Source organism: Brassica rapa, chromosome A03 (assembly GCF_000309985.2).
Source record: "Brassica rapa cultivar Chiifu-401-42 chromosome A03, CAAS_Brap_v3.01, whole genome shotgun sequence".
Lineage (NCBI taxonomy): Eukaryota > Viridiplantae > Streptophyta > Magnoliopsida > Brassicales > Brassicaceae > Brassica > Brassica rapa.
The window spans coordinates 24,096,488-24,110,105 of record NC_024797.2 but is presented as its reverse complement, the minus strand read 5'-3'; the positions used below and the strand labels follow the sequence as shown (position 1 = coordinate 24,110,105).

Sequence of the window (13,618 nt, the reverse complement as noted above, 5' to 3'; positions counted from 1 at the left end):
ACTTTTTAGATTTTATTGTTATATTGAAAATTGATATTTTAGGTTTCAAACTTTCAATTAATGCAGTTTATTAAAACTGAACAAAAAAATAATTGTAAAAATATAAGTGGTTAAAATTAATTGGGAAACAAATAAAAATTAAACCAATTAAAAGTCAAAACAAAAATAAATATTTAATTATTTTTAATATATGTGATTAAGACTGAGCATATAAACTGAGAATCAAAAACCAAATAGAAAGCGAACCGAAAAAACTAAACCCGTACCGTAACTGAATCGATGTTCATGGATAGTCAAACATATTTTATATTTATGGAATAAAAAACAAATTTGAATTAGAATCGAACCAAAAACCAAATGGATATCCGAATATCTATAATATTGTTTATACACTTAAAATATTATTTATTTTTATATTGAAATGACCAAATATTTTTAAAATACTATTTATAAACCAAACTATCCAAAAACTATACGATTCAAATATTTTAAAACTATATGAATTATTCGAAAGAACTAAATTCACCTAAACTTAAATATTGTATAATTTTTTCTACTTATTTATGTTTCGGACTAAAAGTTTTTTATTCACTAAAGGAGTATTATTCAGTTAAAATGACTAAAATCAATAATTAATGTTTTGTAATCCATCAATTTTTTTATAAAAAAAATTGTATTTAAAAAGTTTTAAACTTTCTGCAGAAATATTTAGATAATACAGGGGATATATTTTTTTTTGCCAACAATACAAGAGATATTTTTTTTTGTCAACAATACAAGAGATATATATTTAAAAAAAATACCAATTATTATTTAATTGTGTTTTTTTTACATCAACTAATTATTATTTTATTGTGGAAAGTGACGATTTTAGAATAATATATTGCAACACTTTTCAGATAAGAAAAACAGAGTTGGAATCTGCAGGGAAAGAAGCTCATTTCAATGGAGGTCCTTGCGAGCTCTTCATTATCCCCAATTTTCACTAAGCCCAATACTTTAAACCCTAATTTCTCAATCCAGGTAAATTTTTCTTACTCTTTTTCAGTTTCTCTCCTACAATACACATGGAAGTTGTGTCTGTTTAGCTGCAAGCCTGTAACAGTGTGTTTCAAAGCTTTGCAGGTGAAACTGTTTGTATCTCAACCTTCAAAGACTTTGAAAGCTAGCAGCTTTAGATACCCTCGAAACCCAAGTAGGAGCAATGCAAACCCAGGACTCGTGTTCGTCTGCAACAGATATTTATGTCTTCTCGAAAGAAATGATCATCGGAAGTTTTCTGGGAAGTTTATGATGAAATCTTCAGTCAGTTTCAGAAAGAATGTCTCAGTAGCATTGGTTCGGCTAGTTTCTGTTCTGCTTGTCTCCTCCATCTCTGTCGTTACCACTGATTCACCATCATGTAAGTTTATTTTTATTTTTTACAACCATCTCGAGTTAGGAGATTGCAAGTTGATGTCTTTCGTATCCGCAGGGGGTCTTAGTGAAGAGAATCTTCTCTTCTTAGAAGCTTGGAGGACAATTGATCGTGCGTATATCGATAAAACCTTCAACGGACAAAGCTGGTTTCGTTACAGAGAGTCTGCTTTACGCAATGAGCCCATGAACAACCGAGAAGAGACTTGTATGTCTTTTGAATTATGAAACCTTTTACAAACTGCTTCTGAGTTTTGGTGTTTGTTTGTTTGTGTGTTTAGACATGGCTATCAAGAAAATGATTGCAACACTGGATGATCCTTTTACTAGATTCTTGGAGCCTGGAAAGTTTCAGAGTTTGCGGGTATGAGTCCCTGACAACCCTTGTTCTGAATCTAGCGTACTAGAGATTGTGTTGTAAGAATGTAGTGAATGTTTTGGTTGAAGGTAGTCTGGAACTCAAGGTGCGGTTACAGGTGTTGGGCTGTCTATAGGTTACCCGCCTGCATCAGAGGGATCAGCAGCTGGGCTTGTTGTTATATCAGCTGCTCCAGGTGGTCCTGCATATAGGGCGGGAGTTTCAGCCGGTGATGTTCTCTTAGGAATTGATGATACAACCACAGAAACTCTCACCATATATGATGCTGCACAGATGTTGCAGTAATCCCACGTTTCCACTTTTCATCCTTCATTTAGCTTTGAGAGATGGATTGTGATGATGCTTTGGTTATAATGCAGGGGACCTGAAGGAAGCACAGTGGAGTTAGCGATTCGCAGTGGACCTGAAACGAGGGTCTTATCTTTGACGTATTATTCTCTTCCCATCACCTGCATTGTTTACATGTATTCACGTTCATTAGGTCACTCCTATTATTGTAAAATTCAGGAGAGAGCGAGTATCTGTGAATCCAGTGAAGTCAAGATTATGTGAACTCCCTGGCTCTGGGAGTAACTCCCCAAAGATTGGATATATCAAGCTAACAACATTCAATCAGAACGCTTCTGGTATGCATTCTATAATTCCTTCTTACAAATTTGTCTACTTTCTGGCTCAAAGCAGAACACTTTTGTGTGTAGGTGCGGTAAAAGAAGCAATTGAGACCTTGAGAGGCAACAATGTTAATGCATTCGTCTTGGATCTTCGAGACAACAGGTGATATGATTACATAACCAAAACAAGTGCTCTACGTTTTGTTTCTGCAACAGCCTTTTCTTGAACACTTGATTTTCTTTTGCTGCAGTGGTGGTTCTTTCCCTGAAGGCATTGAGATTGCTAAGTTTTGGTAGAACCTCAACAACCTATTCATCTATAGCGGCATAAAGACTCATAGCTTCTCATAAAACTTAACTTTTGCTATCCACAGGTTAGATAAAGGAGTGATTGTGTATATTTGTGATAGCCGAGGTGTGAGAGATATATATGATACTGATGGAAGCAATGCTATAGCAACCTCTGAGCCTCTTGCCGTCCTGGTATATGCTTTCCTCCAATCACTAAATGCCATGGAATGTTTAGCACTCACACAATCTTCTTCTCACTTCTCAGGTTAACAAAGGCACTGCAAGTGCCAGTGAGATACTGGCAGGTGCTTTGAAAGATAACAAACGTGCTCTGGTTTATGGAGAACCCACTTACGGAAAAGGGTAAAACAAAAATGCGTGATCTTTGATTCATCTTCTTCTCCTCTTCAAGAACTGAGCCTTTGTGATTAATATTCTTGAGACTCGTTTCTACACATTTTGCAGTAAGATACAGTCAGTGTTTCAGCTGTCTGATGGTTCGGGCTTGGCGGTAACAGTTGCTAGATACGAAACACCTGCTCATACCGATATAGACAAGGTCAGAGCATGTTCTGTAATGAAACCCTTTGTGACACTACACCACTACTCTACATACATTTTCAATTTTCATTCTGATTTTTTTTTTAATCTACTCGTTGCTGGTTTTGGAATAGGTGGGTGTTACTCCTGATCATCCGTTGCCAAAGTCATTTCCGAAAGACGAAGAGGCTTTCTGTGGATGCCTCAAGGATCCTACAGCTGCTTGTTATCTCAATCAAGGCCTTCTTTTCTCTAGATGATATTTTGATTTGTTCATACTTTGTTCCGAGTAAAATTCATTGACTCAACCTTCGTATACTCTTGAAGATTTACTTAGCATCATGGTAAGCTAATCGAAACTAGTAATTTCACTTTTAAGAACACAGAGATAAAAGATTTTCCCTTGCACCATCCACTTTGGCCAGCAACAAAATATATTACAAAGACAGCATTAACACTTTGACACCTCAAAACCAAACCAAACTACTCTTTGTATACTCCCAAACAAGAGACGAAAGACCAGTAGTCAAACAGACTAAATGGTAGCGACAGGGTTGTGAAGTGACAAACACATACACATTAAGATCTCTGAGAAAGATCGACGATGAAAGCACTTTTCCGTGATTCATGAGTTCTTGAAACTCAAACCGCGAGCACTATGATAACAATCAGGAGTACGATTCCAAAAATCACCATGAGCCAGCACATCTGCAAGATTTAAAAAAAAAACAACAGCAAAAATCATTTTATATAGCTTGCTCTGATCATCATCCTAAATCCTCAAAAATAAATTCATGGTAATGATCAAAAGGTTTAATATCGTTTATACCAGAGTTGAACTCGATCTTTGTGTCTTTGAGGCTTTTGCGAGATGAGATCTTCCTTGTGCTGTTGCAGCTTGGGAGTTATCGATGTGAGTACCAATATCATCTGCGTAAAAAAAGAACAAGTGTTTGACTGAGATTATGAAGACACAAGTGGAGTTTTATTATAACTTAGAATCAGTTATACCGATCATGGTGCCTTGATCATGTACCAGTACAGCCAAGTCTTTGAAGATCTCGTGCACCTCGCCAATTTGCTGCTGGATTTCTTGTATCCCTTGCTCTCTTTCCTCGATGATAGCTTCATTAAACACAATCTCATTGTCCAACAGTACAAGTTCTTGCCTGCAACAAACCAAGTCATCTCAGTAAAAAGAATCCCTCCACTTTAGTCAGTATAAACTTACCTTTTTGATTCCACAAGAACCGCACGCTGCTCTGAATGCTTATCTCCACTCACATCTATCTCACTGGATGTAAAACTATATTCACCAAAGCCAAGTAATCAATTATACAAAACCGCAAACATAAACCATTTTGGATTCATCAAGATGAGTATTTACCTAGATGATGGAGATGATATGGTGAAAAGAGGAGCATAGACAGTTTCTCTTTCAGCAGCGAGACGCTGAGCCTTTTGAAACTCTTTCAGTACAGATTGAAAGTCCTTTGCAAGCTTAGCATCAACAATCTTCTTCCTTTGCTAACACACACACGCGTTATACAAAAACAAACCATTCAAATTCAAATACCAACAGAAGAAGAAGAAGCAAGAATCACACAAAGACACTCACATCAACACCTCTCTGATGATCAGTTTCACTAGCTTCTTTAAGCTTAACTGACGTGTCTTTCACCAACTCTCCGATATGTAGCCTTGTCTTGTGCCTAAAGCAATTGAATTATTAGAAACAATTCAATTCATAAAGGAGATAACTTTTTGAGGAACTTACAGCTTATCTCGGAGCTCAGGCGTGTCTTTGGGAGTACCGAGAGTGTTGACGAGGCGGTGGAAGCTAGAGACGGCTGTGTTGATCTCAAATACACCGGAAGCTACGGCTTGCGTCGTGTCTTGTCGACCTCCTCCGCCGTTGGTGTTACTTGAAGAAGCTAACCGTCTTCCTCCTCTTCCCGCCTCTAAATCCTGAAAACTCATTTTCCCCCTTTTCTCTCTCTTTCTTGAGAAACCCACTACGAAAGATTCGATTTTGACGGTACACGGAGATCGAGGGAGGAGAGAACGTGACGGCGATCTCTCGATTCGGTGGCGGATTCTTTCCGACAGTATCAGATGGAGAAAAACGTGAATCGCGGGAAGAGAGAGAGAGAGAGATGAGAAACGTGAAATGTCACATTAGTTTCCATCCTCGCTTTTTCATAATATTCTAAAAAGTGCCAGAAGTTTAGAATCTTACAGGTATATCCTCCTCGGAGATTTTAAATGTTATTAGGGGTTGCGTAAGATAAGAAATTAAGAATCTTATCATAAGATCCCCCAATAATTTATTTAGCTAATCATATACAAGAGATTCCCTTATGATGTGAACGCTACATACGTGGACGATTGTTACTGGTGGGATAAATAATTTTTTGGAACAATCAGAACAGATTTAGGATAATCATAAAAATAAAGGGTGCATCATTAAATTAATTTGATATCAATATAAAACTTTACGTGCATAGAAAGGGTCAAAAGTGGAAGAATGGAAAAGATAGAGACGCTTATACCCCTGACACGTGAGAAAACTGCAAGCACGACCAAAGCACGTGACGAATCCAAAGACCACTCACGTCGTCCGTTTTCCGAGGGTGTGTTAAAAAACGGGGGTCTCTCTCTCCTCTCTCACAGCAAATCCGCTTCCCATAGATTTTTCTTCCTTTTGATTTTTCAGTTTTCGTTTCTTCGTCAGGTGAAAACAAAGAGAAGAACCAAAAAAAAAAAACTGAAAACGTTTCGATCCGCGTCAAGCGATCTCCGCCATGTCGGTAAGTTCTTCTAATCGTTTTTTTTTTTAGATTTTTAATTTGTCCCGACAAGATCCATGTTGTCGTTTTGTTGTTTGCTGTTGAGTTTGATATTGGGGAAGATGTAAACAGATCTGTTTGAATAGGGGGTTGCTATGCTGTTAGATTCTGGTTTTGCAAGTTTTGATTTTTGTAACCTGTAATATGCGATTCGTTAACATATTAGCTTTTGCTTTAAGATTCTGAGGTTCATTTAATGATATTATGATATAATAATGCCATTGTGATTTCTCATCTTTGTATCATTGTTGTAGTCATAGTTTTAGGCCATAAGAGAACCAACCGTAATATTAAGTGTCTGGTGACATTGCAGATGATGACAACTGTGAAAGTGAGCAATGTTTCTCTAGGAGCAACCGATCGTGACCTCAAGGAGTTCTTTTCCTTCTCTGGCGACATTCTCTACCTCGAGACCCAGAGGTTTGCTTTGCATTTTTCAACTTTTTTGTTCTTCAGCTTCTTTACTCTCTTTTTTTACCATGTTTCTACAGCGAGACAGAACGGTCCAAATTGGCGTATGTCACTTTCAAGGATCTACAAGGAGCTGAAACTGCTGTTCTTCTCTCGGTATGTTCACTACTTCTCATCACCCCTCTATCACTTCCTCTTTATGTTTTTTAACCAACTGATGAGTGTTTATGAGTCTTTTTACTTCAGGGAGCAACGATTGTTGATTCTTCAGTCATTGTCACTATGGCTCCTGATTACCAACTGTCTCCTGAGGCTTTAGCTTCCTTGGTAATAACCTCACTTTTCTCTTCACAATCTTGACTAGCAATCTCTTAACCATTTCATCTTCTCAGGAACCCAAGGAAAGCAGCAAGTCTCCCCGTGCAGGCGGCGACTCCGTGTTGAGAAAAGCCGAAGATGTTGTGAGCAGCATGCTCGCAAAGGGCTTCATTCTTGGAAAAGACGCAATCGCCAAAGCCAAGAGCGTCGACGAGAAACACCAGCTTACATCCACTGCATCAGCCAAAGTCGCATCTCTCGACAAGAAACTCGGTTTCACCGACAAGATCAACACCGGAACAGTCGTGGTGGGTGATAAAGTCAGGGAAGTTGATCACAAGTACCAAGTATCGGAGAAGACCAAATCAGCGATCGCTGCAGCTGAGCAGACTGTGAGCAATGCGGGTTCTGCTATAATGAAGAACCGGTACGTTCTCACGGGTGCCACGTGGGTCACCGGTGCTTTCAACAAAGTGGCTAAAGCTGCGGAAGAAGTTGGACAAAAGGCCAAAGAGAAAGTTGGTATGGCTGAGGAAGAAGACAAGAGGAAAGTGGTTGACGAGTTTGCTAGAGTTCACTTGTCTGAATCACCAAAAGCGCCATCTTCTAAGGATGAAGTCGTACATGAACCAAAACTCTCTGAATCTCCTGAACCAAAAGAATCTGAACATCACGAGCCCCAGCAGCAACAGCAGCCGCAGCAGCAACAGTCTCCTCCACCTGTGGCTCCGGCTCAACCTTGAGATTTGCAGGCAAGTAAAGACTAAAGACATTTGTGATTTTTGTTGTAAACGGTAATACTTTGAACTAATCTCTCCTGGATTTTTGAAAAATGAATATCGAACTTTTCATTTAGTACCAAGACTTGTGTTCTTCTAACATTGGATTCATGGTCGGTTTGGTAGTTATTACTGGCATAGAAAAGTCAATTTTATCGTCTCTGCGTTTGTAACAAAACCGATATCTGAACCGAAAATGCTAATTTAGTCTCAACCGTTTTGAGATGAGAAATACCTATATAATAGCATAAAAAAACTTTTGTGAGAAAAATAACCTCTAAAGAGAAAAAATAAACAAAATAAACGCTTAGCTTAATAAAAATAAAATACGAATAGTACAAAATTATGTTACTTTATTTTATGGTTGTTAGTTTACTTTTGATGGTCTCACGTTTTTGAATTCAATACAAGAAAAGATTGGTTTATCTCTATTATTAAAAGAGAAGTACCAATATAAATTGTCCTTTAGTTTTTAAAGTTATTTACATTTAAATGTCACTGAAGTAATAAATTTACCTACCTTTTAGTATTCTTTTGTTTTATAGTTTAATTAATGCATTTTCCTAAAATAAAGTATAACAAATTATGTTTATTTATTTTAAAAAATGTTTCCTATAATCTAGGTAAACAATAAATTATACTTAATCAATGTCAAAAATGTAACAAGATTTTATCATTACGGGGGTGGTTATTTTTTATTTTGGTATATTAACTACGTCTAAAAAACAAAAAAGTGTTATAAAAATACATAATATAAACCACAAAATTTTAAATAATATATTAAATTATTTAATCGTATAAATAAAATATATTAATAGATAACCATTTTATTTTACATTAAAATTTTGATCCATAAAAAATACATTTGCACGAACACACGAGTTATATTTTAAAAATAGGGTTGTAACAGTTGACGGATCAAAAAATAAAATAAAATTATTCAATATAAATTCTAAAATGATTGTGTTTAGAAATATATTAAATAATTATTTAGTATATATATATATATATAAATTTTAAAAACATATATTACCATTTATATAAGATAAATATTTTTTTTTGCAAACCAAAAATGAATACCCGCGCGGGTGCGCGGGTCAAGCTCTAGTTTGAATTATAAAAACATTAAATAAATTTTGAAACATATAAAAGATGGATTAAACCATTTAGAAATCATCAAAAGTTAATGCAAAATGGATATTTAGAAATTTTAAATTTAAATAGAAGATAAAATGAAATATTATTTTATTAACCTAGGAAACATATGAAAAGATGTATGCTAATCCCCAAACGTAGTGTAGTCCATCAATATATTTTTTTTCGAGTATTCAAATGAGCCAAAAATAACAATATCCATAAATTGTTTTGTAAAAAATATAAAATAATTTTAAATCAATGTAATATAACTTATATCACATAACATTTGCAACTTTATTTTCTTAACAGTAAATTACTGAAAAATCACAATTGTTTTTTTTGTACCAATTATTGGAAGAATAACTTTAACTTTGTTAATTACTAACGATAAAATAAATTAATATAAAATTTAAAGTATAATATACTAATTATGTCAAACAAGTCACAAAACAATCTTTTTAAAGTTTCATGATATAAAATCTCAAATTATAAATGATATATTTAATAATTGTTTTAAAGTTTCATGATATAAAATCTCAAATTATAAATGATATATTTAATAACTTTTTATATTAACTAATTATACACAGTTATAAGAAATACAACTATACAAGCATCTGTGCAGATAAAACTATTATATTTTTAAAAAGTACTTACAAAGTAGCATATTGGACATTGATACTCGTTCCAAAATACATGATTTAACATTGAAAATTATCAGATACTATTGATGTATTAGTTAAAGATATTAGCTGATACATAAATGAAAATATTGACCTTTCACAAAAGAAAGGAAAAAAATCATTAAGCAATAAAATTTATAAGGTGATTGGTAATGGCTGTGAGTGCTTTACACATTCACATTTGTCTTTACGTCAATAAAATCAAAACAATCAAACTTTATTAAGAAAGTCTAAAGCAACAGTCCAATTTTTTTTTTGAAAAAAATATAATGATTCAAGAAATCAATTTTTCTAATCTATATGTTTAGTGCTTTTAAATCTTTGAAATAATTCTATAACAATAAAATCTAAAGCTAAATTTATAAAATTTACAGCATAAATTTGAAAGCAAAAAATCCAAAGCTACATCAGCTACTAATTAACCCCACAATTGTAAAACATATTGTTTTAAAAGTGAAAGAAATAACATATTATTCATGGTTAGAAAACTCTTATTTTCTACCAGTTATAAATAATCTTTGTAAGCACATCATTTAGTGAAACACAGAGAGAGTACTATAAAGAAGAGAGAGAAGTTGAAAGTCACCGTCTTTTCACCTTCTCCGGTCGATGGCTCCGGCCGTTGGTACTGTGAGAGGGTGGATCCCCTTTTTCCTTTTTGTTTCAGTCTTGTTTACGGTTTGCTTATTAATCTAAAGGGTTTCAGATCTGGTCGGAAGCTTCATTCATTCGTGTTGAAGCGGAGAGTCTCAAATCGGAATCCATGGACCTCGATCTCTTCAGATCTACGGTTTGTGGTGATGGATTTATAATTACCGGCTGGTTTGAGTAAGAGTATGCTTCGAGTAAGGCTTGGTTGGCTCCGCTATGGTGTTGAGACGCGTAGACGGCGCGTGGTGAGCTTCTACAGAGGTCAATGGCGAGTTTAAGTTGGATCTGAAGGGAGGCGGTGGGGCAGAAGCGCTTATGAGACATATTCTACAGCAACGGTTATCCATAAACTATCGATCCGGTTTGTTCTTTCTATGGCGGAGTTTGATTCTTATCTAGATTGGTTGTGTTTTGGCTTCTTATGTTATTAGCTATGTTCTTGTAGTCCGTGTATGGTAGTTTGATTTTGTCTCCGGGATTGTATTTGTGCAGTTGCCGGCTTATGGCTCGGGTTGTGTCTCTTAACTGCCCGCTCTAGATTATGGTGTCGTTTCATTACGACAGCCTTTGTAACTTGCCTTTTGGCTTAACCAGTTTCGAATCAATATAACAACAGATGACCAAAAAAAAAAAAAGCACATCATTTAGTCATTCAAAAAGAAAAGAGACTAACTACTACCACAACAAAAATGGAGAAATCAGCTTTGATATTCATTGGTATTCTGCTTTTTTCAACATGTGAGTTTAAATCAAATAGGATTTTCTTTTGTAATTAACTATTCGTACTCCTCATCAGAAAGATTCATGATTATAAATATGTCAATAATTTACATGATCGTTACAGGTACACCAATTCTGGCACGACCTGGATATCAACCTTGCAAGAAGAACTCTGATTGTGCTAGACTCAAATGCCCATCACCACTAGGACACCCCACGTGTGTGAAGGGTGGTTGTGAATGCCCTTTTGAAGAACATGCGGCATTACCAGATGATACCAACTGTGGTGTGGCTGCTTGCTTTGACTATTGCAAGGCAAGAGGAGAAGTTGCTTCTGCTTGTCTTTTGAACCATTGTTTTTGTCGCAAACCTCCTATGTAGATTTTACAAAGAACTTACATTCTATTAACAAAAAACATAGTTCCTTAAACAATACATTCTATCAATTTATTTCATACAAAATTTCAAGTTTTAAACAAAATAGATTTACACTTAAACCAAAATTATTTTCTGCCATGAATAAAAAATAAAACATATTTATTTATACAAATATCATTATAATTAAGTAGATATTTTAAATTGTTTTAAGTTTTTAATAATATTTTGGATCAAATAAATCTAAACTCTAGGAGCAACCGATCGTGACCTCAAGGAGTTTGTTTCCTTCTCGGGCGACATTCTCTACCTCGAGACCGAGAGGTTTGCGCTTTGCTTTACTCGAAAGTTTAGATTTAAAGAAAAAACGCTTTTATTACCACGTTTGTACAGCGAGGCAGAACGGTCCAAATTGGCATATGTCACTTTCAAGGATCTACAAGGAGCTGAAACTGCGGTTCTTCTCTCGGTGTGTACAGTGCCTCTATCACTTCCTCTTATGTTTTCCAGCGACTGAGTGTTTATGAGTCTTATCACTTCGGGGAGCAACGATTGTTGATCTCCTGAGGCTTTAGCTTCCTTGGTAATAACCTCACTTTTCTCTTTACATCTTCACTAGCAATCTCTAAACCCAAGGATAGCAGCAAGTCTCCCCGTGCAGGTGATTCCGTGTTTCGAAAAGCCGAAGATGTTGTCATCAGCATGCTCGCAAAGGGCTTCATCCTAGGAAAAGACGCAATCGCCAAAGCCAAGAGCGTTGACGAGAAACACCAGCTTACATCCACTGCATCAGCCAGAGTCGCATCTCTCGACAGGAAATTCGGTTTCACCGACAAGATCAACACCGGAACAGTCGTGGTGGATGATAAAGTCAGGTAAATTGATCACAAGTACCAAGTGTCGGAGAAGACCAAATCAGCGATCGCTGCAGCTGAGCAGACGGCTATAATGAAGAACCAGTATGTTCTCACGGGTGCCACGTGGGTCACTGGGGCTTTCAGCAAAGTGGCTAAAGCTGCAGAAGAAGTTGGACAGAAGGCGTAGGAGAAAGTTGGTATGGTTGAGGAAGAAGACAAGAGGAAAGTGGTTGATGAGCTGCTAGAGTTCACTTGTCTGAATCACCAAAGGCGCCATCATCTAAGGAAGAAGAAGTACATGAACCAAAACTCTCTGACTCTCCTGAACCAAAAGAATCTGAACATCACGAGCCCCAGCAGCAGCAGCAGAGTCCTCCACCTGTGGGCCTGGCTCAACCTTGAGATTTGCAGGCAAGTAAAGACTAAAGACATTTGTGATTCTTGTTGTAAACTGTAATACTTTGAACTAATCTCTACTGGATTGTTAGAAATGAATATCGAACTTTTTATTTAGTACCAAGACTTGTGTTCTTGTAACATTGGATTCATGGTCGGTTTGGTACTTAAGACGTAAAGAAAAATCAATTTTGTCGTCCCTGCGTTTGTAACAAAACCGATATCCAAGCTAAATCGAAAATGCGAATTTGATCTGAAGCATTAGAGAACATAAATACCTATAATAGCATAAAAAAACTTTTGTCAGAAAAATAACCTCTAACGAGAAAAAAAGACCAAAATAAACGTTTAGTTTGATAAAAATAAATTACGAATAGTACAAAATTTTGTTATTTTATTGTATGTTTTTTTGTTTGAAAAAACATTAAAATAAGATTTTATTGTATGGTTGTTAGCTTACTATTGATGTTCTTATGTGAATTCAATACACGAAAAGTTTAGCTTATTTGAATTATAAAAACAATAAAATAAAATTTGAAACATATAAAAGATGGAAACCATGTAGAAATCATCATAAGTTAATGATAATGGGTGAGATAATCTCAAATAATTATATTTATTTAAATAGAAGATGAAATAGAAATATTTTATTTCTGATTAACCTGGGGAATATTAGATGCATGTGAGAAGAACTAGACTAATCTTTAAATGGAATTGTAGTTTATAGATACACATACTCTAATCTCTATTCAAGTATTCAAATGGACTGAAAGTGAAAATCATATCTATAGTTGTTTGATAGAAAAATCTTAAATAATTTAAATCAATGTAATATAGAGTAAAGTTATATCAGATAACATTTACAACTTTATATTCTTTAAAATAAATTAGTGAATAAGCTTAAATAATTTATTAATTACAATAAATTTTATACCAAATATTGGAGAATAAGCTTAAATAATTTATTAAATACTAACGAGGAGATAAATTAATATAAAATATATAAACTATAATATACTAATTATTCAAACAATTCAAAAAATAGTGTTACTAATTTTTATGATATAAAATATCAAATTATAAATAATATGTTTAATAATTTCTCATATTAACTAATTTTACACAATTAAAAAAGATATAAGCATGGATAGATGTACGGGTAAAACTTTATTATATTTTTTAAAAATAATTACAAAATAGTATAT

General features: G+C 34.9%; 4 protein-coding genes, 1 non-coding gene and 1 pseudogene across 7 annotated transcripts; 4 read left to right on the top strand and 2 right to left on the bottom strand.

Moving 5' to 3' along the window:
• Nucleotides 1-800: 800 nt before the first annotated feature.
• LOC103860938 (carboxyl-terminal-processing peptidase 2, chloroplastic) lies at nucleotides 801-3,608 on the top strand. Its single transcript, XM_009138618.3, has 13 exons — nucleotides 801-1,023; nucleotides 1,126-1,402; nucleotides 1,475-1,624; nucleotides 1,698-1,780; nucleotides 1,868-2,076; nucleotides 2,155-2,223; nucleotides 2,303-2,421; nucleotides 2,494-2,569; nucleotides 2,658-2,699; nucleotides 2,781-2,889; nucleotides 2,963-3,060; nucleotides 3,163-3,256; nucleotides 3,372-3,608. Exons 1-13 carry the CDS (start codon nucleotides 946-948, stop codon nucleotides 3,495-3,497), a joined length of 1,530 nt encoding a protein of 509 aa, XP_009136866.1. The 5' UTR covers nucleotides 801-945; the 3' UTR covers nucleotides 3,498-3,608.
• Nucleotides 3,609-3,622: 14 nt separating this feature from the next.
• On the bottom strand, nucleotides 3,623-5,586 carry LOC103860939 (syntaxin-23). Its single transcript, XM_009138619.3, has 7 exons — nucleotides 5,015-5,586; nucleotides 4,856-4,949; nucleotides 4,625-4,764; nucleotides 4,469-4,543; nucleotides 4,249-4,406; nucleotides 4,067-4,167; nucleotides 3,623-3,945 (listed from the first exon to the last, which is right to left on the bottom strand). Exons 1-7 carry the CDS (start codon nucleotides 5,215-5,217, stop codon nucleotides 3,880-3,882), a joined length of 837 nt encoding a protein of 278 aa, XP_009136867.1. The 5' UTR covers nucleotides 5,218-5,586; the 3' UTR covers nucleotides 3,623-3,879.
• A 237-nt stretch (nucleotides 5,587-5,823) lies between these two features.
• On the top strand, nucleotides 5,824-7,752 carry LOC103860937 (binding partner of ACD11 1). The gene is made up of 6 exons (XM_033286122.1): nucleotides 5,824-5,888; nucleotides 5,972-6,047; nucleotides 6,400-6,506; nucleotides 6,578-6,653; nucleotides 6,744-6,824; nucleotides 6,890-7,752. The coding sequence occupies exons 2-6, from the start codon at nucleotides 6,042-6,044 to the stop codon at nucleotides 7,556-7,558; spliced, it is 939 nt and encodes a 312-aa protein (XP_033142013.1). The 5' UTR covers nucleotides 5,824-5,888; nucleotides 5,972-6,041; the 3' UTR covers nucleotides 7,559-7,752.
• An 809-nt stretch (nucleotides 7,753-8,561) lies between these two features.
• LOC103860935 (putative defensin-like protein 307) lies at nucleotides 8,562-12,533 on the top strand. Of its 3 annotated transcripts, none has more exons than XR_004455913.1 (3): nucleotides 8,562-10,803; nucleotides 10,910-11,743; nucleotides 11,822-12,533. XR_004455913.1 is itself a non-coding variant. In XM_018657228.2 (2 exons), exons 1-2 carry the CDS (start codon nucleotides 10,755-10,757, stop codon nucleotides 11,164-11,166), a joined length of 306 nt encoding a protein of 101 aa, XP_018512744.2. In that variant the 5' UTR covers nucleotides 8,562-10,754; the 3' UTR covers nucleotides 11,167-12,533. The 3 variants fall into 3 exon arrangements, 1 of the variants encoding a protein (XP_018512744.2); XR_004455912.1 differs by having other exon boundaries at nucleotides 11,805-12,533; XM_018657228.2 differs by having other exon boundaries at nucleotides 10,910-12,533.
• Nucleotides 10,761-10,856, bottom strand: LOC117133223. The gene has a single exon (XR_004457056.1). It is a non-coding gene; the product is annotated as a small nucleolar RNA R20 (small nucleolar RNA).
• On the top strand, nucleotides 11,580-12,533 carry LOC103861157 (annotated as a pseudogene).
• Nucleotides 12,534-13,618: the final 1,085 nt, after the last annotated feature.